The sequence below is a fragment of the Budorcas taxicolor genome, chromosome 19 (assembly GCF_023091745.1).
Source record: "Budorcas taxicolor isolate Tak-1 chromosome 19, Takin1.1, whole genome shotgun sequence".
Lineage (NCBI taxonomy): Eukaryota > Metazoa > Chordata > Mammalia > Artiodactyla > Bovidae > Budorcas > Budorcas taxicolor.
The window spans coordinates 27,690,773-27,717,924 of record NC_068928.1 but is presented as its reverse complement, the minus strand read 5'-3'; the positions used below and the strand labels follow the sequence as shown (position 1 = coordinate 27,717,924).

Sequence of the window (27,152 nt, the reverse complement as noted above, 5' to 3'; positions counted from 1 at the left end):
GTCTTTTCTGAAGCCTGAGATAGGTCTCTAACCCAGGCCCCACCACAGCAGTGCCCCAGACTCTACCTTCTGGCTATCTGGTGCCCCCAAGTGTCTAACGACAGGCTGAAGATTTCTTTGATTTCTGCCCCAGCGTTCTGAATGCAGCACGTGCTGGAGAAATAAATACATCTTATGGTGGTTACCCCACGTCCAAGGTCAGGGGCAGTGGCCGAGAGTGCCAGGCTGCAATGGTGCAGGAACGGCCAAGAGGAGCTACCCCACGTCCGAGGCCAGGAGTGGCGGCCGGGAAGAGCAACCCCACATCCAAGGAGTGGTGGCTGCACGGGCGCAGGAGGGGCTAGAGGAGCTATTCCACGTTCAAGGTCAGGAGGGGGGGCGGTGAGGAGATACCCCTCGTCCAAGGTAAGGAACAGCGGCTGCACTTTGCTGGAGCAGCCGTGAAGAGATACCCTACATCCAAGGTAAGAGAAACCCAAGTAAGACGGTAAGTGTTGCAAGAGGGCATCAGAGGGCAGACACACTGAAACCATAATCACAGAAAACTAGTCAATCTAAACACACTAGGACCACAGCCTTGTCTAACTCAATGAAACTAAGCCATGCCCGTGGGGCTACCCAAAACGGGCAGGTCATGGTGGAGAGGTCTGACAGAACGTGGTCCACTGGAGAAGGGAATGGCAAACCACTTCAGTATTCTTGCCTTGAGAACCCTATGAACAGTATGAAAAGGCAAAATGATAGGATACTGAAAGAGGAACTCCCCAGGTCAGTAGGTGCCCAATATGCTACTGGAGATAACTGGAGAAATAACTCCAGAAAGAATGAAGGGATGGAGCCAAAGCAAAAACAATACCCAGTTGTGGATGTGACTGGTGATAGAAGCAAGGTCCGATGCTGTACAAAGCAATATTGCATAGGAACCTGGAATGTCAGGTCCATGAATCAAGGCAAATTGGAAGTGGTCAAACAAGAGATGGCAAGAATGAATGTTGACATTCTAGGAATCAGTGAACTAAAATGGACTGGAATGGGTGAATTTAACTCAGATGACCATTATATCTACTATTGCAGACAGGAATCCCTTAGAAGAAATGGAGTCGCCATCATGGTCAACAAAAGAGTCCAAAATGCAGTACTTGGATGCAATCTCAAAAATGACAGAATGATCTCTGTTCGTTTCCAAGGCAAACCATTCAGTATCACAGTAATCCAAGTCTATGCCCCAACCAGTAACGCTGAAGAAGCTGAAGTTGAATGGTTCCATGAAGACCTACAAGACCTTTTAGAACTAACACCAAAAAAAGATGTCCTTTTCATTATAGGAGACTGGAATGCAAAAGTAGGAAGTCAAGAAACACCTGGAGTAACAGGCAAATTTGGCCTTGGAATGTGGAATGAAGCAGGGCAAAGACTAATACAGTTTTGCCAAGAGAACACACTGGTCATAGCAAACACCCTCTTCCAACAACACAAGAGAAGACTCTACACATGGATATCACCAGATGGTCAACACCGAAATCAGATTGCAGCCAAAGATGGAGAGCTCTATACAGTCAATAGAAACAAGACCAGGAGCTGACTGTGGCTCAGATCATGAACTCCTTATTGCCAACATTAGACTTAAATTGAAGAAACTAGGGAAAACCACTAGACCATTCAGGTATGACCTAAATCAAATCCCTTATGATTATACAGTGGAAGTGAGAAATAGATTTAAGGGACTAGATCTGATAGATAGAGTGCCTGATGAACTATGGACAGAGGTTCATGACATTGTACAGAAGACAGGGATCAAGACCATCCCCATGGAAAAGAAATGCAAAAAAGCAAAATGGCTATCTGGGGAGGCCTTACAAATAGCTGTGAAAAGAAGAGAAGTGAAAAGCAAAGGAGAAAAGGAAAGATATAAGCATCTGAATGCAGAGTTCCAAAGAATAGCAAGAAGAGATAAGAAAGCCTTCCTCAGTGATCAATGCAAAGAAATAGAGGAAAACAACAGAATGGGAAAGACTAGAGATCTCTTCAAGAAAATCAGAGACACCAAGGGAACATTTCATGCAAAGATGGGCTCGATAAAGGACAGAAATGGTATGGACCTAACAGAAGCAGAAGATATTAAGAAGAGGTGGCAAGAATACACAGAAGAACTGTACAAAAAAGATCTTCACGACCCAGATAATCATGATGGTGTGATCACTCACCTAGAGCCAGACATCCTGGAATGTGAAGTCAAGTGGGCCTTAGAAAGCATCACTATAAACAAAGCTAGTGGAAGTGATGGAATTCCAGTTGAGCTATTTCAAATCCTGAAAGATGATGCTGTAAAAGTGCTGCACTCAATATGCCAGCAAATTTGGAAAACTAAGCAGTGGCCACAGGACTGGAAAAGGTCAGTTTTCATTCCAATTCCAAAGAAAGGCAATGCCAAAGAATGCTCAAACTACTGCACAATTGCACTCATCTCACACACTAGTCAAGTAATGCTCAAAATTCTCCAACCTAGGCTTCAGCAATACGTGAACTGTGAACTTCCAGATGTTCAAGCAGGTTTTAGAAAAGGCAGAGGAACCAGAGATTAAATTGCCAACATCTGCTGGATCATTGAAAAAGCAAGAGAGTTCCAGAAAAACATCTATTTCTGCTTTATTGAGTATGCCAACGCCTTTGACTGTGTGGATGAAAACAAACTGTGGAAAATTCTGAAAGAGATGGGACTACCAGACCACCTGACCTGCCTCTTGAGAAACCTGTACGCAGGTCAGAAAGCAACAGTTAGAACTGGACATGGAACAACAGTCTGGTTCCAAATAGGAAAAGGAGGACGTCAAGGCTGTATATTATCACCCTGCTTATTTAACTTATATGCAGAGTACATCATGAGAAACGCTGGGCTAGAAGAAGCACAAGCTGGAATCAAGATTGCCGGGAGAAATATCAATAATTTCAGATATGCAGATGACACCACCCTTATGGCAGAAAGTGAAGAGGAACTAAAAAGCCTCTTGATGAAAGTGAAAGAAGACAGTGAAAAAGTTGGCTTAAAGCTCAACATTCAGAAAACGAAGGTCATGGCATCTGGTCCCATCATTTCATGGGAAATAGATGGGGAAACAGTGGAAACAGTGGCAGACTTTATTTTGGGGGGCTCCAAAATCACTGCAGATGGTGACTGCAGCTATGAAATTAAAAGAGGCTTACTCCTTGGAAGAAAAGTTATGACCAACCTAGATAGCATATTGAAAAGAAGAGACATTACTTTGCCAACAAAGGTCTGTCTAGTCAAGGCTATGGTTTTTCCTGTGGTCATGTATGGATGTGAGAGTTGGACTATAAAGAAAGCTGAGTGCCAAAGAATTGATGCTTTTGAACTGTGGTGTTGGAGAAGACTCTTGAGAGTCCCTTGGACTGCAAGGAGATCCAACCAGTCCATTCTGAAGGAGATCAGTCCTGGGATTTCTTTGGAGGGAATGATGCTAAAACTGAAACTCCAGTACTTTGGCCACCTCATGCAAAGAGTTGACTCATTGGAAAAGACTCTGATGGTGGGAGGGATTGTGGGCAGGAGGAAAAGGGGATGACAGAGGATGAGATGGCTGGATGGCATCACCGACTCGATGGACGTTGAGTCTGAGTGAACTCCAGGAGTTGGTGATGGACAGGGAGGCCTGGCGTGCTTTGATTCATGGGGTCGCAGAGTCGGACACAACTGAGCGACTAAACTGAACTGAATGGGATCCTGGGGCCTCTGAATGCTTAACTGCTGGAGATGTCCTCCCACAGACTCACAACTGCCTGGCGCCCCTCTCTGGGAAGGTCCCATCTGGACCTCTGCACACACAACCCCCTCATTTTGCCTGGACCCCCTGGAATCCTCATTCAACACATATCAGACACACACTCAGTTTAGAGCTTTTTCTGTGAAACTGAAGGGGGCTGTTGGCTGCCAGGCATACGTTAAATTAAGAGAGACATGACTTACTGGTTCTCCCCATCTCTCCACCAACCCCTTCATCTGCCCCAACACATGCATATACTGTCCTTCATTTGACACAATGACAAGAGCTTGCAACTTTGGAGAAAGGAAGTAAAAAGGGGAAATGACTGAAGGCTTGCAAAACAAAACCATCCATAAGCCCAATTCATTAAGTTTACTCTTCTATTAAGGGAAAAAATGTTATCAACCTAAACTAATTTTAACATTCTTAGGTCACTAAGAGTCAGAAGTTAGCGACTTCACTTTCACTTTTCACTTTTATGCATTGGAGAAGGAAATGGCAACCCATTCCAGTGTTCTTGCCTGGAGAATCCCAGGGACAGGGGAGCCTGATGGGCTGCCATCTATGGGGTCACAGAGTCGGACATGACTGAAGCAACCTAGCAGCAGCAGCAGCAGCAGCACTTACTCATTTGTTCAATATATATTTATTGAGCACGATGTAGGTGACAGGCATTGAGCTAGGTGCTGGATACAGTGGAGGGCAGAAAGGGAGTTCCTGCTCTCATGGACCACCAAAGAATTCCCTCAGAGAAATTTCCAAGATGGTGAGCTACTTAGGGAGCTGTATAACAGGACAGTCACAGCAGTCATGAGAAACTTCTACATACACTTCTCTAGACAAAGGAAGCAAGGATGGTTGTTGGCCAGAAGTCTAGACAATGCTGCCTCCCGGAAATGTGACTTTAGGACAGTAGGAAGCAGATGTTGCAATTTATTTAACCTTAATTCTTCCTTTGTTTTAAAAAGGGGGGAGGGGGCTATCAAGTACCTTGCTGGATTCTTACGAAAAATAATTTAGATACATATAAATGCCTAGCATATGCTTGGTTCATGGTAGGTGCCATATACTGGTATTTTTTTGTTTGTTTTATTGAGATATAATTGACATCACATTACGTGAGTTTAAGGTGTACAGTGTATTGACTTGACACACTAGCAAATGATTACCACCATACCTCACACGTGGGCTTCCCAGGTGGCAATAATGATAAAGAACTCGCCTGCCAATGCTGGAGACAAGAGACGAAAGTTCAATCCCTGGGTCGAGAAGATTCCCTGGAGGATGGCATGGCAACCCACTCCAGTATTCTTGCCCGGAGGATACCATGGACAGAGGAGCCTGGTGGGTTACAGTCCATAGGGTCACAAAGAGTCAGAAGTGACTGAAGTGACTTAGCATGCACACGCATACCGACATCACATAATTACTATTTTTAAGATTTACTCTTGTAGCAACTTTCAGGTACACAAGTTATTAACTGCAATCACCATGCTCTACATTAGATCCCCAGAGGTTATTCAGCAAATAATCTAGAAGTTTGTACCCTTTGACCAACATTCCCTTTTCCCCCACCCACAATTCTAGCCTGTTTTTCTATGAGTTCAGCTTCTTTTAGATTCTACATGTAAGTGAGATCATACAGGACTTGTTTCTCTTATTCACCTAGCTTCATGCCTTTGAGGTCCATGTTATTGCAAATGGCAGGATTTCCTTCTTTCTTGCAGCTATAATAGTCTGTTGTGTATATATACACACCACATACAGATCCTGTTGGACTATAAGGTCCCTGGCAGCACTGACAGTGTTTGGCACTGTTGCGAATCATCAAACATGAATGGAATGAATGAGAAGGAATGAATATTAAAGGCTCAGTGCTGGGGATGAGTGCTGACCACTTCTGTCAGGAAGGGAGCTGCTAAATTAGGAGAAGCAAAAATTAGGTGTACTGAATTCAGAGGCCAGCACCAGGGCAACCCCTATGACACAGCTGGAAACACTATCAGAGAAGCTGCCAAAGTCTGTTATCACTTAGCACAGTGCTGCATTTAAAAAGAAAGCTTCAGCTTTCAGATGAGAATGCCCAGGTCCCGACTTATGCTTTTGTCCACCCCCATCCCCTTAAACACTGATGATAGGGGGATGGGACACAGGATTTCCCCTCTGAACCCAGCTAAGTGACACAAGTGACATGGTGCAGTGACATGGGGCAACGGAAACCCCCAGCCTGCATGCATCCTAACTTCCCAGGGAGGCTTTCTCTGAAGCACATGCTGCTTCCCAGACCCACCAAGAACAGGACTGAAAACAGATCCAACATTGTGAGACAAAGGGAAGCAGATTAATAAAATTAGCTGAGGTCTGTTTTGGCATTTTGGTCCTTGTCTGTTCGACACATTTGGGAATATGATGTACTTGATGCTGTCAAAGTGCTGCACTCAATATGCCAGCAAATTTGGAAAACTAAGCAGTGGCCACAGGACTGGAAAAGGTCAGTTTTCATTCCAATCCCAAAGAAAGGCAATGCCAAAGAATGCTCAAACTACTGCACAATTGCACTCATCTCACACGCTAGTAGAGTAATGCTCAAAATGCTCCAAGGCAGGCTTTAGCAATATGTGAACCCTGAAATTCCAGATGTTCAAGCAGGTTTTAGAAAAGGCAGAGGAACCAGAGATTAAATTGTCAACATCCACTGGATCATTGAAAAAGCGAGTTCCAGAAAAATACCTATTTCTGCTTTATTGACTATGCCAAAGCCTTTGACTGTGTGGATCACAATAAACTGTGGAAAATTCTGAGATGGGACTACCAGACCACCTGACCTGCCTCTTGAGAAACCTGTACGCAGGTCAGGAAGCCAACAGTTAGAACTGGACATGGAACACACTGGTTCCAAATAGGAAAAGGAGTACGTCAAGGCTGTGTATTATCACCCTACTTATTTAACTCACATGCAGAGTACATCATGAGAAACACTGGGCTGGATGAAGCACAAGCTGGAATCAAGATTGCTGGAAGAAATATCAATAACCTCAGATATGCAGATGACACCACCCTTAATGGCAGAAAGTGAAGAACTAAAGGGCCTCTTGATGAAAGTAAAAGAAGAGTGTGAAAAAGTTGGCTTAAAGCTCAATATTTAAAAACTAAGATCATGGCATCCGGTCCCATCACTTCATGGGAAATACATGTGGAAACAGTGGCAGACTATTTTTTTGGGCTCCAAAATCACTGCAGGTGGTGATTGCAGCCATGAATTTAAAAGGTGCTTACTCCTTGGAAGGAAAGTTATGACCAACCTAGACAGCACATTAAAAAGTGGAGACATTACTTTGTCAACAAAGGTCCATCTAGTCAAAGCTATGGTTTTTCCAGTGGTCATGTATGGATGTGAGAGTTGGACTATAAAGAAAGCTGACTGCAGAAGAATTGATGCTTTTGAAATGTGGAGTTGGAAAACTCTTGAGAGTTCCTTGGACTGCAAGGAAATCCAACCAGTCCATCCTAAAGGAAATCAGTCCTAGGTGTTCACTGGAAGAACTGATGTTGAAGCTGAAACTCCAATAGTGTGGCTACCTGATCCGAAGAGCTGACTCATTTGAAAAGACCCTGATGTTGGGAAAGATTGAAGGCAGGAGAAGGGGACGAGAGGATGATAGTTGGATGGCGTCACCGATTCAATGGACATGAGTTTGGGTGGACTCCGGGAGTTGGTGATGGACAGGGAGGCCTGGCGTGCTGTGGTTCACGGGGTTGCAAAGAGTCAGACACGACTGAGCAACTGAACTGAACTGAACTGATGAGGTACTTCTAAAGATACCCTAAGTATGAACCACGGGGCCCAGGGGAGCCTCCGGCCTGTTTAGCAGCTGCCTTCCCGGGTCCAGTTCCGGGCATTGATGAACAGCTGGAGCCAGGGGGAGGTGGTTAAAGTGTCAAATGGAGGGGGTCGCCAGGCCCACTGCCAAGGCCTCACAGACCGTTCCGGGTGAGGCATGAGGGCCAAGTGGCGGCCATCGGGGGAGCAGATGCCAGCAACACCCCCTGGGGAGCCGTTGGGATTCAGGGGGTACTGTTCCGTGGGGTTCCCGTCATCATCTGCCCAGTGCAGCGGAGCCAAGCCCCTGGCCTCCATCTGGGCTTGGAGTTCCGGAGAAGAAAATGCCATGTAACCTGTGATGAAGCGGGGACAAGGGATGTAAGAGCAAGCTCCCTGATGCCCTCCCCTTATCCCAGCCTTCAGGCTTCCCCACCCCAGCCTTCCTGGAGCCTGACCTTCCCCATGAGCGCTCCACACGGGCAGCACCGCGCCTTCCATCCCTCGCAGCATCAGGGCTGGCCCGGGCCCCACGCGCACGCTGGCCCAGCGCGACTCAAAGCGCCCAGACAGGTTGTGGCGTAGCAGGAGACCAGGCCGGGCCAGCCAGGACTCCTGGCACATCTCCACCGCCTCCTCACTGGAACTGCCTCCCACCCAGCCCAGCAGGGCCAGCAGCTGACAGCCGTTACACACGCCCAGGCTGAAGGTGTCTGGCCGCTGCCGGAAGCGCTTCATCTCAGCCCCGGCCTTCGGGTTAAAGGTCACAGCAGCTGCCCAGCCTAAGAGGGAACAGGAAGCTGGGGTGAGACCTGGAGCGAGGGGGGACCGTCATCTTTCCATCCTAGCGTGCCCTTTTAACACTTGCCCAGGCTCTCCCCCATTCTGAGGAGCTCTTGGCAAACACCAGGGAAGGTTTACCTGCTTGAAACAGGTGTTGCCAACTCGTGGGCCCGAGATGGCCCAGGACGAGCTTTCTGCTTAGCCAGCAGAGCATTTTCAAAATTTTTTATTTAGTCGCCTAACATTTAACTGGGATTTTTGGGCTTCTCTTGAAAAACAGAAAGACCTAGCCATGCTGAGTGGCAGCTGCTGCATCTGACAGGGCAGCACCCAGCCCCTCGACCTCATTAAGCTACCTGCAGGCCTTTGCTGGCTCCTGGCCAGCCTCATGGAGGTGAGAGGCCAGTTCTCAGCCAGGGAAGAGAGGGCTAAGGCAGCTCTTAAGAAGATGTGGGGAGGGGGTGGGCAAAAGCCCCACGCCCACCTTTGGCAGAGCCCAGGACATCTGCGTAGCTGAAGCCGCCTACAAAGGCCACGCCGCGGAACGTGTCCAGCCCAATGGCTCCAGAGCACAGGTCCTGCATGGTTACATCCCACACCTGGCAGGAGGGGGAGGGGCAGCATCAGAAGGCCCATGGCCTGAGTCCAGCCCGGGACCCACCAGATACTCCGCTCACCTCGAATCCAGCCAAATGGAAGGCATCTGCCATCTCCCGGTCTCCATTACTGCCCTCTTCCCGAATGATGGCAACTCGGGGGGCAGGACCACCTGGGGGAGGAGCAGGAGTGTCCTTGGGTCAGAGGACCTCTGCACCCCAGGCCCTAGACACCTTGTCCAGGGCAGGACCCCACATCCAGGCTCTAGGTTCCTCCCCAAGACCCAGAGTGCCAGGGAAGCCAAGCCTCTGCACACACTCCCTCACCAGGCTCGCAAGGCACAGAAGCTCTGGGAAAGGTAGGCGGCAGGCAGTAGGTGGGCCCTGCTCGCTCCCTCAGCCCTTGCTCTTCCTGGGCCACACAGTATGGTTTTGCCTGTAGCCGGTCCAACTGGAAACTGGTCTCCTCCCAGAGGGCTCGTAGCTGCCCAACAGGTTCCTCCAGAACCACTGTCCTGTTCACCGACACCCGGACCTGGGTAGAGGGAGCAAATCTTTCAGGATGTCCACCTTGGGTGCCTGCAAGGCTGGCAGAGGCAAACCAAGACCCGCCCTGTGCAGGCCTGCCACTCTTCACTTCCTCACCATGGCATGGGGCCCCGTGTCGCCTGTGAGGCCCAGCTCTAGGCAGTGGAGGCCAGCTTTCTGGTAACGCATCAGCACTTGGGCTAGGTCTGGCTCCTGGACCTCCAGCAGCAGGCCTGGCTCCTCGGCGAACAGCACAGGCAGGGCTGGGAGAGTACAGAGGCATCAAGGTGACTAGGGTACTGGCATGGAATCAGAGGTGGAATCGGGGATACGTATGAACAAAGGCAGGGATCGGAGTGGGGTGAGGCTCTCTCAGAGGGGTGCAGTTAGTAACATAAATGTCACCTGGCTCAGTGATCAGAAAAGACAACAGGAGACTCAGGAGGGAAGGAGTTGAGGACACTCCAGTCTTTAAATGAGGGACACAGGGTCTGTAGGATGGGGACAGGCAGCCCTGCTCGAATCTAGACCTCACCATCGACCCCAGGTGCAGGGATGTCCACCTCTATCCCACAATTCCCGGCAAAGGCCATCTCTAGCAGGCAAGTGATGAGACCTCCATCACTGACATCATGGCCTGAGCAGAGGAGGCGGTCTGGAGGAAGGAGAAAAATGCTTAGCGGTGTTGAGACCCAAACCTGGCGGCTCCACCCCCATTTCTGGACAGTCAGGAGAGGGCAAGTGTGAGAATGTGGGCTTACATCAGAGAACCAGAGAGAAAGGGATCGGGTCCCTCTTGCCCTACTCTCACAGGCTCAGCTGATGACTGCCTGTTTACTCATGTCAGCCACAAGGACCATCTCCCCCAGGGCCCCACTCACCTTTCAGCAGCCCCTGGGTGATGCTGAAGGCTCGCACCAAGTTCTCGGGAACATCCAGGTCGGGAGGCTGCTCGCCAAGCTGGGAGAAGCACTGAGCCAGAGCCGTGCCCCCCAGCCGGTGCTGCCCAGGACTTAGAGGCACGTAGAGCAGGTGGCCTGAGAGGAGAGGGATGGTGGAGGGGAGACTAATGGCTCAGGAGAACCCGTTCTGCCATGCAGGGTCACTGAGGCTCCCAGGATGTGGTAAGACACCCTAGTCATCAGCCCCGGAAGGCACCACAGCCCCAGTGCTGAGACGACCCGAGCACTCATTAAGCAGACCCCAGACAAAGGATTGGGCCGTGAATACACAATGCATGAAGGAGCGGGAAGAAACCATACCTCTCCCTCCAGGACACTTGAGGTCTGGGGTCACAGTGGCTGTAATGTCTGAACAGACAGCATAGGCTGAGATGACCAGTGACCCTGCAGAGCAAGGCATAAGCATGTGAGGTGGAGTCCGAGCCCACAGGCCTTGCCCCTTGCCCCCTGGCACCCAGACCTCACCGGGAGCCCGCACGGTTTCAGAGCCAACCCGGGCAGCCATGCTGAGGGAGTCCTTGCCACCGTCCACCGCTACACCCAGGGCCGCCATCACTGCCACCATAGCCTCACAGGCGTCAGCTAGAGCTGCACCCTCCCCTGGGAGCTTGGCCGCCCACATCCAGTTCCCGCTGCATTTCACATCCTGGGAAGTGCAGACTTGCATTAGAGAGAGAGCGCAGTGTAGGGAGGCTGGAGGCCAGCAGGTAAGTGGATGGTGAAAGTGGTTGTGTCCCACAGGCCTGGAGTTCAAGGCCAGAAGCCGCAGGGGACTCACCTGGAGGTTGGTGACCAGAGCAAACACCAGGTTGGTGAGGGCTTCAGCCACAGCCAGCCGGGCGGCAACCTTCGGGTCCAGCAGACTCTTGACTGGCTGCTCTCCCAGGGCTGTGGCGGCCCCTACAAGCTCCTGGTGACTCAGTGCCACAACCGCCACATCTGCCAGGGGGGTCTGCAGGGGTCCCACACACTGCTGCTGGGCCACCAGGCCGCCCACGGAACGATCCACCTGAGGAACCGGGGGGAGCTGGCCAGAGGCCCAGGGACAAGGGGGTGGCCTGGCTCACCCTGAACACGCAAGCCTTGGGGGGTGGGCAGCAGGGGGCGAGGCCTCTGTCCTGACCCTTCTCGCTCCCTGATGGACCCCCGCAGCCGTTCCTGGGATGGGCGAGCAGAGGGAGGGGTGCAGAGGGCTAAGCGGGTGGAGCAGGGTGCAGGGAGGACCTTGTTGGTGAGGTAGCGCTTGCTGGCCACAGCAGGCAGCCTGAGGACCCGCGACAGAGCCTGGCGCACGCTCAGCCCTGGGGGCAGAGTCAGAGGCTGCAGCAAGGGGAGACTCCTCTGGAGGAAGAACTCCTGCAACACAGACGGCAACAGGGGTGTGAGCACTGGGGTGGAGCACTAGGCATACAGGTGACAAAGCACGTGTGGGGCAGAGGGTGGAGTCAGGCCAGGGAAGGGAGATGCCTCCTGCCCCTATGTACCTTCCGGGGCATCTTGCCCAGCACCCAGTCCAGGTCCAGGTCCACAGGGGTTGGGGGAGGAGTGGGGGGTGCATCCACCTGTCCATCTGTGCCCGTAGGCCACTCTCGATCATCCACCAGCACTATCTGTAGACCAGAGGGACATCACCCAGAGAGGGTGAGGCTGTGACCACCAGCAGGGAGTGAACTCTTCTGGAAAGTAGGGCAGAAGTGCTCTTTCCACCCCATCTGGCTTCTCCTGTTGAGGCTCCCCCCCTCCCCGCCCCCGCCCCCACAGCCTACATGCTATTCCCCACGGCTCCCCTGTGTTCATCTCTTTCCTGGGCCCCGGCAGCTCAAGTCCACCTACAGCATCTGCTACTGACTCCCCAGGCCAACTCACTCTCCTGTCTCCAGTGATGGTGCCCACAAAACAGACTGGGCAGCGTTCCCGGGCACTGACACAACTCAGGAAGTCACGGTCAGAGGGCCTCAGCAGAAGTGCGTTCGACTCCTGGTACTCGGCCCCCCAGATTTCCAGGGCATTCAGGGTTGGGTCCCCCAGCTGCACATCCATGAGGGAGGACGAAAAGGAAGGGTCAGTGGGTGCTCCCAAATCTTATGATCTTGCTGAGAGTGAGGGGCAGATGGGTGGGGCTGCTGGGACTGGCAGGGGCAGGGAGGCGGGCAGATTTCACGGAGGACGACCCACCTGGAAGCGGCTGGTGTAAATGACGGCTCCAGCCGGGTCACTCAGCTCCTTCAGGACATTGCCTGGTGGGGGTGTTCCCGGGAGAGGTGCTCACATGGCCGCCGTCAGCACCGGGATAACAAAAGACTGTTCCCAGCCTCCCGAGGAGCCCTTAATTCTGTGCATCCCTGTTTGAACCACTGCTGCACCCTCTCTACCAACTATCCCATGGCAGCGAGCTGCCACCCTCAACCCTGGGCCTGTTCAGAATGTATAGTGCGTGGAGAATGGGACCCTGAGCTGTCAGGTTGATTGCAGATCCTCAACCTAAACCAACTGCTGAGACTCTCCCTAAATTGAACCAAGCAGAGACCAGGTAGGCCCGGTCCCTTGTCCCAACCCCCTTTCTCACCATTGCCACCAGCACCCTGGTCATGGAGGCTGCAGATGGGGTTTCCCTCAGGGGCCTCCACACAAGCCCGGATCACACGGTTCATCTTCTGTTCCATCTCTGGGTCTCCCCGCTGCACAGCCCCAAAATCCAGGTCACTGGCGTTGTCTCCCTGCACCTGTGGGGATAGATATAGACAGCATAGATCAGTTCAGGAGGGCTGGGAGCTCACACCTCACCCATGTATGGGGCCCCGAGAGATCATGGAGTTGGCATCTGGGCTATTCCCACTTACCTGCACAGACGAAGCAGCTCCGCCCCCAACTCCAATCCTGTAGACAGGACCACCAACCTTCACGACATCCATGCCTGCGAGGAAGGAGGGCTGAATCAGAGCACTTAGGGAATGACAGTTAGTACAAGTACAAAGCAGTGTGAGGATAAAGGGAAGCCAACATTGGGGGTATCTGTCAACATTCATTGAGTTAAATACACTCCAAGGAATTTACCCTCCAGATTATTCACAGGTGCAAAATAGCCAATGAACAAACTTAAACAATAGCATTATTTGTGTTACCAAAGACAAGAAATAATCTACATGCTAATGACAGAAATATGCAGGTCAGGAAGCAACAGTTAGAACTGGACATGGAGCAACAGACTGGTTCCAAATAGGAAAAGGAGTACGTCAAGGCTGTATGTTGTCATCCTGCTTATTTGTACTTGATGTACTTCTATGCAGAGTACATCATGAGAAATGCTGGGCTGGAAGAAGCACAAGCTGGAATCAAGACTGCTGGGAGAAATATCAATAACCTCAGATATGCAGATGACACCACCCTTATGGCAGAAAGTGAAGAACTAAAGAGCCTCTTGATGAAAGAGAAAGAAGAGAGTGAAAAAGTTGGCTTAAAGTTCAACATTCAGAAAACGAAGATCACGGCATCTGGTCCCATCACTTCATGGGAAATAGATGGAGAATAGGTGGAAACAGTGTCAGACTTTATTTTTTGGGGCTCCAAAATCACTGCAGATGGTGACTGCAGCCATGAAATTAGAAGACACTTACTCCTTGGAAGAAAAGTTATGACCAACCTAGATAGCATATTAAAAAGAAAAGACATTACTTTGCCAACAAAGGTCCGTCTAGTCAAGCCTATGGTTTTTCCAGTGGTCAGGTATAGATGTGAGAGTTGGACTGTGAAGAAAGCTGAGCGCCGAAGAATTGATGCTTTTGAACTGTGGTGTTGGAGAAGACTCTTGAGAGTCCCTTGGACTGCAAGGAGATCCAACCAGTCCATTCTAAAGGAGATCAGTCCCGGGTGTTCACTGGAAGGACTGATGCTGAAGCTGAAACTCCCAATACTTTGGCCACCTCATGAGAAGAGTTGACTCATTGGAAAAGCCTCTGATGCTGGGAGGGATTGTGCGCAGGAGGAGAAGGGGACGACAGAGGATGAGATGGCTGGATGGCATCACCGACTCGATGGACACGGGTTTGGGTGAACTCTGGGATTTGGTGATAGACAGGGAAGCCTGGCGTGCTGCAATTCACGGAGTCGCAAAGAGTTGGACACAACTGAGTGATTGAAATGAACTGAATGACAGAGAACTGGTTTAATAAATTATGGTATAAGCCATACAGTGTAAAAGTAAGCCACTGCAAAAGAAAATTACATATGAATATAATGAAGTAAAATGATTTCATCAGTATGAAATGATTTCCAAGCATACTGCTAAGCTGAAAAAAAGCAAGGTACAGATGTATACATACCCACTTAGAACCCCATCAATAAGAATAAAATACTTAGGAATAAACTTCATAGAAATGTAAGACTTACACACTGAAAAACATGAAATACCTTACTAGGCCTAAATAAATTGAAAAAGATCTGATGTTTTTAGACTGGAAGACTTAATATTGTTATGATGGCAATACTCCCCAAAGTGATCTTCAAGTCAACACAGCCACCTTTTTCAAAGAAATGGACCACCGGACCCTAAAATTTATACAGAAATCTGAGGGACCTAGAACAAAGCCAAGACAATCTTGAAAAAGAACTAAATTGAAGGACTCATACTTTCTGCTTTTAAACTTACCACAGAGCTAAAAGGTTTTTTCCAAAAAGGGTTGTTAGAACAACTGGATATCCACATGTCAAATAGGGAAATTAGATCCCTACTTCATACCATACACAAACTTCAAAATGCTTCAGAGCCTTAATGTAAGCGATAAAAGCTAGAAAGTATTACTAGAGAATATAGAAGTCAATCCAGGTGACCTTGACTCAGGCAATGGTTTCTTAGTCATGGCACTGTAAGCCAAAAGCCACAAAACAAAAATAAACTATATTTACCAAAATTAAAAAAAATTTGTGATTCAGGGGACACCATGAAAAAAGTAAAAAGACAACCCACAGAATGGAAAAGAATACTTGCAAATCATGTATCTACCTGATAAAGGGCTAGTATCTAGAATATATAAAGAACTCTTAGAACTCCATAAAAAAAGGCAAACAATCCAATTTAAAAGCGAGCAAAGGGTCTCAACATATATTTCTCCAAGGAAGACATAGGAATAGTCAACAAACATATAGAAAGATGCTTAACATCATGAGTCCTTAGGGAAATGTAAACGCAAACCACCATGAGATACTAATGACACTTCATATGCATTCCGATGGCTGTAATCAAAGAGACAGATAATAACAAGTGTTGATGAGAATCTAGAGAAACCGGAACTCTCACACACTGCTGAGGGGAATGTAAAATGGTGCATCTGCTTTGAAAAACAGTGTGTTAGGTTCTTTTTAAAAGACTGAGTATAGTTATCATGAGACCTAGCAAGTCCACTCCAAGTCACATACTTGAGAAATAACAACATAAAGACAAAGTAAAACTTGTACATAATTGTTTATAGCAGCATTATTCATAATTAGCCGAAAAGCAGAAACAACCCACTTGTCTACCAACTGACAAATGGATAAAGAAAATGTGTTATAGGTACATAACAGAATATTAATATTATTCAGTCATAAAAAGGAATGAAGTACTGATACATACTATAAGACGAATAAAGATGTCATGTTAAGTGAAAGCAGCCAAACACATTTATAACAGGGAAATCTTTCAAGATAGAAAATAGATTACAGGTTTCCAGAGGCCAAAAGAAGGAGCATGGGGAGTGACTGTTTGTGAGTACAGGGTTTCTTTCTGGGGATGATGAAAATGTTCCAGAATTAGTAGTGATTAAGGCACAACTTTGTGAATATGCTAAAAACACCAACTTATACACTTTAAAAGGGCACACTTTATGGTACATGGATTATCTCAATAAAATGGTTATTAAAAAAATAGGTGGAGAATTCCCTGGCAGTCCAGTGGTTAGGACTCTATGCTCTCACTTCTGGAGCCCTGGGTTCAATCCCTCTTTGAAAAGTAAAATCCCATAAGCTGTGTGGCACAGCCAAAAAAAAGTGTGTACACATGCTAGTTGTTTTAACAGAGGAGGCAAATACACACATGGGTCTGTTTATGTATGCAGGAAGCACTTCTGGCAAGGTACAAGAATGACCAATTAACATTGCTTATCTCTAGGGAGGGAAACTGGGTGGCTGGAGGTCAGGGAGAACAGCGTTTTCACTGTACAATCTTTTTTTTGCTTTTTAAATTCTGAGCCATGTGACTGGTCACACATTCAATAAATGGTACCCAGCCTCTATCTTGATTCCACCACAGGTCCTAGCACAGTGCTCAGCACCCAGTGGGCCCTCAGTAAATGTTGACCAACTGAACTAAACTTGCAGATAAAAACAGAGGTGCTGGGTAAAACTACTGGCTGCTTTGACTAAGCAGGGTGGGCCCCTGCTATGGAGAAATCAACCGGGGAAAGGCAGACTGAGCCTGCCCAACTGGCATAAAGCCCTGCCCTACCTTAAAACCCTGTCCAGAGTAGAAGAGACAGGAGCCGGGAGATACAAAACAAACTGCTGAGATTCCACTCCTGCAGTAGCCATGCCCTGGGGAAAAAGCTGCCGGGACCTGGAGAGAGGTGGGGGGCTCTTACCTGGCTCTGGGGGCTCCTTGCTCACATGCTCAGCTTCCATGGACCCAATGCCTCCGCTAAACATGATGGGCTTGATCCACTCACGCCGCTGGCCGTCCGGGAGTTGAAGGCCCAAGGAACGGGCAAAGCCTGGAACGTGGATGTCACAGGGAGAGGGCACAGGGTCTAGTCATCCAGGCTCCTCAGCGCTTACTGGGTCACACACCCTACCCTGCCTCTGGGACTAATATCCATGTCAAGGATAATAGTCCCCTACACCCTCCAGCCTCACCAGCAAGCACTGGTTCCCCAAACTTGTTGCCATAGTCAGAAGCCCCATTACTGGCCTCAATGGCAATCTCCAGGGGTCGGGCAAAGTTTCCTGGATACTGGAAGCTTGGATCCTCCCAGGGCATACTGTAACCTGGGAAGGAAAGAGAAAGAGGGATGGATGGTAAAGATGGAAGTCAGAGGAGCCAGGACCCTTTAGGAAGAGTCTGACTCTTGGGATCAGAGCTCTTAACATTTTCTAAGAAACTGGATTTTGGGGGCAGTTGATGGTCAAAAGTCTAACTCTGTATTAGGTTGTTTTTGTTTTTATAAGAAAATTGTAGTTCTGCAAAGCCAGACGTGGCTCTCCCTTGGCCTATTGTCCTCATGACCATGGCTGGGGAAAGGCCAGCTACTCTAGAGCCCTTTCTCCCAAGAAAAGGTGCCCATGATGACTGCTTAACTTAGGAGATAAAAGTGTCCAGTGCCTGCCAGGAGGAGGAATCTGGGTAGAGAGCAAAGAAATGGGACCTGGGATAAGCAAGTTTCCAAAGCAATAGCCAGCAGTGCCAGCCACCACGTGGGCCCCTCGGCCTGTGCACTGGACATCTCGGATCCGGCCCCCTGTGCCAGTGGTTGCACCACTGAAGGGGGCTACTCCTGTGAAGAGAGAGGGAGAGGTATGGCTATTGAAGAGCAAGGTCCACCACTGACCACCCCGCTGAAAATAAGGACATGCAGCCAATCTGCTGGTCCCCAGGGTGAGGGGGGCTGGGACCTTTGCCCCTCCCTACACTCTGATCTCACCTTCCCTCCTGGGTACTCAGCTCACCTGTGGGGAAGTTGTGTGTCTCTGCCGTGAAGACAACATGTCTCAGCCCCTGACGTTGCTGGAAGGAGCTTGGCCGTGTGGGGTCCTTGGGCCGCAAGAATCGGACTTCCTTCCCCTGGATGGCACTGTGGACACATCGTTCTGGGCCTGGCTTCCTTGCTGGGATCTGCACTTACCCCACTGGAGCCTGGGGCACTCTGTCCCCTGTGCCCAGCTAAGGGCACCACCCACCTGCTGTTGTCACAGAACTTGAGGACGTTGTTGGGGTTGGAGGATGCCTGGGTGCTCATGATGGACTCAAACAGTGAGTGCGGCAGCTCCTGTCCATCCACGTGGAGTCGACCCTTGAAGAACCAGTGTCGGCTGTGCTCGCTGCAGGGATGATGTAGGGAGGGGACGGCAGGGCAGAAACATGGGTCATGTCTCAGGCTTTGCCATGTCTTCTCCCCACCAGCATAAAAGGCAGAGTTACAGCCACAGGTCAAAACAGATTTCAGAAAGTCATAAGCTTCCAATGGTCTGTCACTGTGGATTATCCAGATCCCGAGTGAAGATAAAACCAAGATGTGATGCAGACTATTGGATGGATGGGGAACCCAGGCACTCAGACTCAGGGAGGCCCCTAAGCCAAGAAGTTGTGCTAGTGGTAAAGAACCCACCTGCCAATTCAGGAGACATAAGAGATGTGGGTTCAGTCCCTGGGTCAGGAAGATCCCCTAGAAGAGGGCATGGCAACCCACTCCAGTATTCTTGCCAGGGAAATCCCACGGACAGAGGAGCCTGCGGGCTATGGTCCATAGGTTCACCAAGAGTTGGACATGACGGAGTAACTAACACTTTCACTTTCTTAGGCCAAGAGAGAGCCATGGAGGGTCCCTATGACCTTCCAACCTCCACACTCTCAGACACCAGAATGTCCCCATTCCTCCCCACCTATTGGACTGAGCCAAGTCAAAGACTTCCACAGTGCTGGGGTTGCGCTGCAGCTCCTGGAAGCGCTTGGTGTAGAAATCCAGGTCCCAGGAGTCTAGGGCCAGACCTAGGAGACAACCCCCAGAGAAGCTGGTTGTGAGACACTGCACACTTCTGGCCTGGGCCTTCCTTCAGGGACCCCTGCTGACCTAGCTCCTGGTTGGCTTTCTCCAGGGCAGACCGGCCCTCAGCCAGTACATCAATTGGGCTGCTCAGGGGTGCTGGGATGCACCCTGAAGAGAAGCTCTGGATGGGCTGGGGGAAGTGCTGCTCCGTCATCCGGTCATGCAGGGTAGCCAGGGCAATGGCCTCCAGGTCAGCTGAAGGTGGGTAGGCAAACTAGGGGTGGAGACACACAGTGAGGGCGAGGGGTGCAGGGTTGAAGAATGGACAAAATGGTCCACCCTCGGTCCTCCAAGCCACACAAGCCCAGCCCACTGCTAGCCTCTCCAGCACCTTTGCTCAATTAGAAAAAGATGCCCCTTCCAGGCATGAGTGCCTGTCGGCATTAGAAACAGGAGCACAGGCTGGATTTCTGTCCTATTTACTTCTCGACCAGCGCCCTCAAGCAGTGAACAAGCTGCAAATAGGGCAGGCCTCAAATCAGAAACTGCTTCCCCTGCTTCTCATCATTTCCTTGGATTGCAGGACCCAATCTCCTGCCCACTTCCTCCTCTGGATCCCCACCTGGTTGCCTACTGCCTCACCGAGAGCAGGTAGCGCCGGGTTGGCTCCACGCGGTCCACGGCCCCCAGCCCTGCAGCCTGGCACACTGACACGATGTTGCTGGATGTCGGGGTGGAAAAGTTCAGCCTGTAGATTGGTTAGGACCAGATGGTTAGGACCTGAGCCCCAGCTGAGAAGGTGGATCCTGCCCACTGCCGTCCAGCCAGTCTCCAACCTCCACTCCCCAGCCCCCTCCCTGCCCATACCACTGGCCTCCAGCCTTAGATTTGGGCCCTGAGAAACATGCTTTCAAAGGTCATTCAAATAAACCATAACTGCAGCATCAAAATGTTTCAACTTCAATGTCTAGGAATGCAACTTGTTATATTTCCAGAACATGCCTGGGAGCTGGCTCAGTCTTCAAAGTGGGGAGTGGGGTGAAGAGAAAACAAATCTCCCAAGGATCACAAGAAGAGGAAGAGGCATGAGAGTGGCAGGGGTGGCAGAGTGTTTGGAAAGGCTCTGGACCATGGAACAAGTTGCTCGAGGCTGGAACACTTGCCTAGGTCCAACCTCCAGCAGCAGGTCTGTGGGGCCAGGAAGGAGCCAGGACTCCTGAGCAACATCGTCCAGTAACAAGGGGCAGCCAAATAGCCATGTCAGCTTCTTCATCTCCTTGTTGCTCGGGAAGGACTCAGCTGCAGGGAGACAGGGCAAGGAGACGTTGGGACACTGCCACTGGTGATTGGTACTTCACCCAAGAATCCGGTAACTGGCCCAACCTGTCCAGTTCACATTGTAGCACTGCTCAGTCTTGACACCCTGCAGCTCCGGTAGTTCCCTTTGCAGCTTCCTTTCAATGTATTCAGAGGCTGCCCTCTCGTGGCCAGAGGGGCGGACATAGAAGTGAAGGACGGAGGACATCTCTGCAGGTGTCCCTTGCTGGAAAGATGAGTTAGGTTCCTAAAAAATAACATGAACTAGAGCCGATCTGTTGAACTGGTTTCAAGTTCAGTTCAGCTGAGGCTTTGGAGACATTAGGGATGGGGTGGGGGAAAGTATTGGGGGCATTCAGGGATAAATGCATCCAGACATTTCCAATCCAGTACGGTCAAGGTCAGGGGACTGGGGGTACCAACCTAGCATGGTGGCAGTGGGAAAGACTTTCTAAGGGAAGGGCTTCCCTGGTGGCTCTGCTAGTAAAGAATCTGCCTGAAATGCAGGAGACCTGGGTTCGATCCCTGGGTTTGGAAGATCCCCTGGAGAAGGGATAAACCTAGCACGGTGGGAGTGGGAAACACTTCCCAAGAGAAGTGGTATCTAAGTGTAAACCTAAAGGATGAGCTGGACTGGGCTGGTCAGTAAAGTCAAACGACAGCTCCTCTACTTCAATGTTTCAAAATATTATGTCCCTGTTCAAGGTAAATGCAAAGCCTGACAGTCAAAGACCCTCCAGGTCTATCCCCAACTACTTTTCAACTTCTGATCCCACTGCTTCTCAAAAGGACCTTGGCTTTACTCACTAAACACTGCCTGGCCTCCTTGCCACTCCTTTGCCCCATCCTAGAATGTCTATGTCTAATTCTATCCTATCCAAAGCTTTCCCACTTGTTGAGGTTAGTACAGGTCGCACCAACTCTGAAGCCCTCCTCGCTGCTCCAGTGCTTAGGGATACCTCCCTCCTATGTGATCAGAGAGCTTCTGATTCGCACCATTCATTCAGCTCTGATCTCTCTCTCTCACACACACAGCACTTCCACGTGTACAAACTCTCTTCCCAAAGAAGTGGGAAGCTCACTGCTTCACTTCTTCACTTGCACCACTCACAGGTATCTCAAATCTAACTTACTCAAGGCTGAATCTGACTATTCTGTCAAGGTTACTGAATGAAGATTGCAACGTTGCCAATCTACAGGTCACTTAACTTCTTACCTTATTCAACCTCTCAGCAGCATATGACTTACTCATTCTCTACTTCTTAAAACACTCTCCTCTCTTGGCCTCCTGACACCACTCTCCTGGTATTCCTCTACCTCTGGTTGCTCCATCTCAGTCACCTGTGCTGGCTCCTACTCTTCTTGTTGTTGTTAGTCGCTCAGTCATGTCCGACTCTTTATGACCTCATGGACTGTAGCCCACAAGGCTCCTCTGTCCATGGATTTCCCAGGCAACAATACTGGGGTGCGTTGCCATTTCCTTCTCCAGGGGTTCTTCCCAGCCCAGGGATTGAACCCACATCTCCTGCACTGGCAGGTGGATTCTTTACAGCTGAGCCACCAGGGAAGCTCCTACTCTTCTGCTCCACCTCTAAACAGTGGTTGCCCAAGGCTCTGCCCTTTGTTTTCTTCTTTCTAAACGCTCTTCTTAAGTGACATCATTCAGACCCGTGGCTTTAAATATTATCTCTTAGACTGAACCAATGAAACTGCCATCATTCAACCATTTTTGACTAAAAATGACAATTTTACACAATTTCAGTTGATATCTGCCAACAGATTTCATAACTTTACAAAGAGTCAGACATGACTGAGTGACTTTCACTTTACTTATTCAACTCTGACTCTCCCTGAAACTCCATACTAACACATGCAAATGTTTAGTTGACATTGCCACAGAGAAGTCTCATAAACACTAAATAGCCTGCTTTGGTCAAAACAGAAAATTTGATTTATCAGTTCTCCAAGACCTTCAGTTCCCATTTCCCATCTCAGTTAACACCACCTTCATCCAATCTATTGCTCGAGCCAAAAGCCCAGATGTGTGAATGCTAGGTTGAGTCCAACTCTTTGCAACCCCATGAACCATAGCTCACCAGGCTCCTCTGTCCATGGGATTCTTCAAGCAAGAATACTGAAGTGGGTAGTAATGCCCTCCTACAGGGGCTCTTCCTGACCCAGGGATCAAACCCTGGTTTCCTGCACTGCAGGCAGATTCTTTGCCATTGGAGCCAGCGGGGAAGACTTTCCTTTTATCAACCAAAAATATCTCAGAATCTTGCAGACTGACAAATTCCAGGACAGATCTCATTTTAGCTACGGGTGCTCCTGCCAGATCTTGATTCTGCCTTTTTTAAGCTTCTACCCCATGCTAACGATTTTTAAAATCTTTTATTTTTATTTATTTTTTTGCCAAGGTTTGTGGGATCCTAGTTCCCCGACCTGGGATTGAACCAAGGCCCTTGGCAATGAGAGCGCTCAGTCTTAGTCACTGAACCGTCAGGGAATTTCCCTTATGACCTTTTCTAAAGTTAGACGCCTCGGTTATTCTCTACACCATAGTTCCTTCACAGGAATGACCACATTCCGAAATCATTCTGATTATTAAAACAGTTGACTTTCCTTTATCGTTCCCAGTGAAATAGATGCTCCAAGAGCACAGACACAGGATTGCCTACATCAGGGCTGTCTCCCCAAAGACCAGAATGGTATCTGACATAAAACTGGAGGCCAACAGATTATTTCGCTGGTTGAATGAATTGTTAGAGAAGGGATGAATTTACGTGGGGGATCCCATGCCGGGGAACCAACAAACGCAAATGGACGCCTGCACTAAGGCAGGCACGCAGGCCTCCGCTGGGCGCGGCTCTGCCTGGTAGGGATCCTGCAGCCGCCCAAATCAAGCTTGGCGTGGGTAGCTACGGGGTTCAGTTTGTAGTGGTATCCAGGTTTGCGAGCGCGCGCGGCAGCCTTACCACGTGGTAGCACTTCTCTCAGTCAGTCAGCTCCTCGAATTCTGGCGCGCAGATCAACGTCATCCGCATGCGCCGCAGGAAGAGGCGGAGTCTAAGAGTGCCTCGCCCCCTCCCTCTTTCCCTGGTGTGGGCCTCCCCAGAGCAACTTCTACACCCAGTAGGTTCATTCCAGAAATATGTATTCAGTTAACGTTTGTGAAAATAAAGTCAGCCTCAGGTCCCCGCTTCTCTTGTCCCCGTGCAAAGTGTGAGGGAAACACTGAATGCAGGAATAAAACACACCTTTCCTGTCCAGAACTCAGTTTCCGCACCCCCCCACCCCCCACCCCCCCTTACTGGCTTTACTTGCTTGCTTTCACTTTTGTCTTTTCTAAATGAACTCATTTTTTAGCGGAGTGGGAGACCTATGTTTTTTAACTTCTAGCTAGTTAAGGTAACAGTAATAATGATCAGAAGCATTTATTGAAGGAGTATATCAAGGCTCTTAATGTCAGTCTGCTTATTTAACTTAAAAGCAGAGCACATGTGAAATGCTGGGCTGGATGAAGCACAAGCTGGAATCAAGATTGCCGGGAGCAATGTCAACAACCTTAGATATGCAGATGATACCACCCTAAGGGCAGAAAGTGAAAAGGAACTAAAGAGCCTCTTGATAAAGGTGGAAGAGTGGGGAAAATTGACTTAAAACTCAACATTCAAAAAACTAAGATCGTGATAAATAAATTTATATTTTTTTTAAAAAGGAGAAAAAAAACTAAGATCATGGCATTTGGTCCCATCACTGCATGGCAAATAGATGGGGAAAAATGGAAACAGTGACAGACTTTATTTTCTCGGGCTCTAAAGTCACTGTGGATGGTGACTGCAGGCTTGAAATTAAAAGACACTTGCTCCTTGGAAGAAAAGCTGTGACAAACCTAGACAGCATATTAAAAAGCAGAGACATTACTTTGCCAACAAAGGTCCATCTATTCAAAGCTATAGTTTTTCCAGTAGTCATGTATGAATGTGAGAGTTGGACTATAAAGAAAGCTGAGCGCCAAAGAATTAATGCTTTTGAACTGTTGTGCTGGAGAAGACTCTTGAGAGTCCCTTGGATTGCAAGGAGATCAAACGAATGCATCCTAAAATAAATCAGTCGTGAATATTCATTGAAAGGACTGATGATGAAGCTGAAACTTCAATCCTTTGGCCACCTGATGTGAAGAACTGACTCATTTGAAAAGACCCTGATGCTAAGAAAGATTGAGGGCAAGAGAAGAAAGGGGTGACAGAGGATGAGATGATTGGATGCCATCATCAACTCAGTGGACTCAATGGAGATGACTTTGAGCAAACTCTGGGAGATGGTGAAGGACAGGGAAACCTGGCATGCTGCAGTCCATGGGGTCACAAAGGGTCTGACAGGACTGAGCAACTGAATAACAAGTACAAACATACATGATTGTATTAACCAGGATCCTATCAGAAAACAGCACACTCAGAAAGGTTTAGTCAGTAAGAATTTAATAGTCTACTTAAAGAGATATGGGCAGGATTAAGGAACAACAAAGTGCAATGGGCCACCGAGAGCCTAGCAACAGCATAAGTGGTTAGCACCTCCAAGCTTGAAAGTACAAAGGGAGAAATATTGTTATGAGCTGGGAGAGAAGTGGAGCCACGAAAGAAGGGTGTTCAGTAGACCTAGGAAGCTACTGCCACAAGCTCAGTGTTGAGGGAGAAATAGAATAAACAGTGAGTTCTCCAGTCCTGAATCCCCCTGCAAAATGTCTCTGTCTCCCATTAGCCAAACCTAACCTGAAGCCTGAGGGCAAGAAAGCTGGAATGGAGTGCTAGGACTGGTACTGTGGTAACCAGTCCGGTGGTCTTTCTAAAGAGTCAGGCAACACAGAAACACTCATAGGAAAAAGTTAAAAGTCTTTATCCTTATCCCTTTCCTGCCCCATTCTCTTCCCTTCTCCAGTATAGGGCGAAGCCTAGCGTGAGGTAAGTAAGGCACTTGGGATACACCATTTAATATATTTTAGGTGGCTCACTTACCTCACCCTAATTCCATCCCTGTCCCAGATATAACAGTTATTACCTGTTTTTGGTAGGTAATATTCCAGGCTGTACTTGTGACTCATTTCTGACAGAGACCACCTGTTGACTCTTGGCATCTGAGTACTCCTGGACTTCTTTCCCTCCAGCCGCTCCTGGTGTTCTAATTAGGGAGTCAATGTGGCTGGAGTGGAGTGAGAGAGAGGTTTCACCTCCTTTGGGGGAATCTCTTATTCCTGTTGTATTGATGAAAAGGGAAGGGACATACCTCTGATGTAATCATGGGAAATAATTGCAAACATATATTCGCCTTATAAATGACTTGGCACCAACATTGCAAATCAAATATACTTCAATAAAAAATACAATTAAATTTAAAGAAATTTTAATTCTACAAGTTATGGTATCCCCTAATTCAACTTCATTTAATACAAGCTCTGTATTCCTTATTATATGAACTAGTTATACATTGTGGTGCCAAGTTATTTATAACAAATGTGTATTCTATCTTGCTCTAAAAATGATTTGAAGCTGCTGCAAGTATACAATGGCCTTTGATGCTCCTCTTTCACTTCATACCTTTAATTTCCCCTCCTTCCCTCCAGCCTCACTGACTTCTTGCATTTCTTTCCACCACAAAGGCTTTGTTTCACCTGTCCATTCTCTCTCTGTAATCCCCATCATATGAATCCTTCACTTCTCTCAATTTTTTAAATAGAAAATCATTGTTTCAGTAAGGCTTTCACTATATAAAAGGGACACCCCTGCATTCCACAGTATCTATAACTCACATTCTACACATTTTACTTTACTATTTCCCCCATTTGACTATGAGTACCTAGAAGTAACGTTCAGAAAACTAAGATCATGGCATCTGGTCCCATCACTTCATGGGAAATAGATGGGGAAACAGTGGAAACAGTGTCAAACTTTATTTTGGGGGGCTCCAAAATCACTGCAGATGGTGACTGCAGCCATGAAATTAAAAGACACTTACTCCTTGGAAGAAAAGTTATGACCAACCTAGATAGCATATTGAAAAGAAGAGACATTACTTTGCCAACAAAGGTCCATCTAGTCAAGGCTATGGGTTTTCCAGGGGTCGTGTATGGATGTGAGTTGGACTGTGAAGAACACTGAGTGCCGAAGAATTGATGCTTTTGAACTGTGGTGTTGGAGAAGACTCTTGAGAGTCCCTTGGACTGCAAGGAGATCCAACCAGTCCATTTTAAAGGAGATCAGTCCTGGGTGTTCATTGGAAGGACTGATGCTGAAGCTGAAACTCCAATACTTTGGCCACCTCATGAGAAGAGTTGACTCATTGGGGAAGACTCTGATGCTGGGAGGGATTGTGCGCAGGAGGAGAAGGGGACGACACAGGATGAGATGGCTGGATGGCATCACCGACTCGATGGACACGAGTTTGGGTGAACTCCGGGAGTTGGTGATGGACAAGGAGGCCTGGAGTTCTGCGGTTCATGGGGTCGCAAAGAGTCAGACACGACTAAGTGACTGAACTGAACTGAACTGACCTAGTTTTAACTTAATCTATTTTTCTTTGTATTTGATGCCTAGAACAGTACTTGTCAAACAAGAACCTGATAAATTTTTGTGTATTTACTA

At 48.6% G+C, this 27,152-nt stretch overlaps 1 protein-coding gene across 1 annotated transcript; it reads right to left on the bottom strand.

The window, feature by feature from the left end:
* Positions 1 to 6,589: 6,589 nt before the first annotated feature.
* On the bottom strand, positions 6,590 to 23,525 carry PFAS (phosphoribosylformylglycinamidine synthase). The gene is made up of 28 exons (XM_052658228.1): positions 23,490 to 23,525; positions 20,581 to 20,761; positions 20,361 to 20,496; positions 19,840 to 19,945; positions 19,282 to 19,471; positions 19,094 to 19,199; positions 18,392 to 18,532; positions 18,161 to 18,285; positions 17,860 to 17,988; positions 17,351 to 17,482; positions 17,080 to 17,208; positions 13,309 to 13,382; positions 13,035 to 13,191; positions 12,644 to 12,705; positions 12,335 to 12,496; positions 11,953 to 12,078; positions 11,693 to 11,824; positions 11,247 to 11,477; positions 10,934 to 11,114; positions 10,769 to 10,852; positions 10,388 to 10,543; positions 10,042 to 10,161; positions 9,624 to 9,769; positions 9,306 to 9,513; positions 9,060 to 9,151; positions 8,867 to 8,981; positions 8,058 to 8,381; positions 6,590 to 7,955 (listed from the first exon to the last, which is right to left on the bottom strand). The coding sequence occupies exons 2-28, from the start codon at positions 20,720 to 20,722 to the stop codon at positions 7,645 to 7,647; spliced, it is 4,017 nt and encodes a 1,338-aa protein (XP_052514188.1). The 5' UTR covers positions 20,723 to 20,761; positions 23,490 to 23,525; the 3' UTR covers positions 6,590 to 7,644.
* Between the last annotated feature and the right edge of the window lie 3,627 nt (positions 23,526 to 27,152).

Excerpts from the sequence above, each read along its gene's own strand:
- PFAS (XM_052658228.1), bottom strand. The coding sequence starts at position 20,722 with ATGTCCTCCGTCCTTCACTTCTATGTCCGCCCCTCTGGCCACGAGAGG. Across the intron at positions 20,497-20,580 it reads CTACAATGTGAACTGGACAG|CTGAGTCCTTCCCGAGCAAC; the intron begins GTTGGGCCAGTT and ends GTCTCCCTGCAG. Across the intron at positions 11,115-11,246 it reads CTCTGGTCACCAACCTCCAG|GATGTGAAATGCAGCGGGAA; the intron begins GTGAGTCCCCTG and ends TGCACTTCCCAG.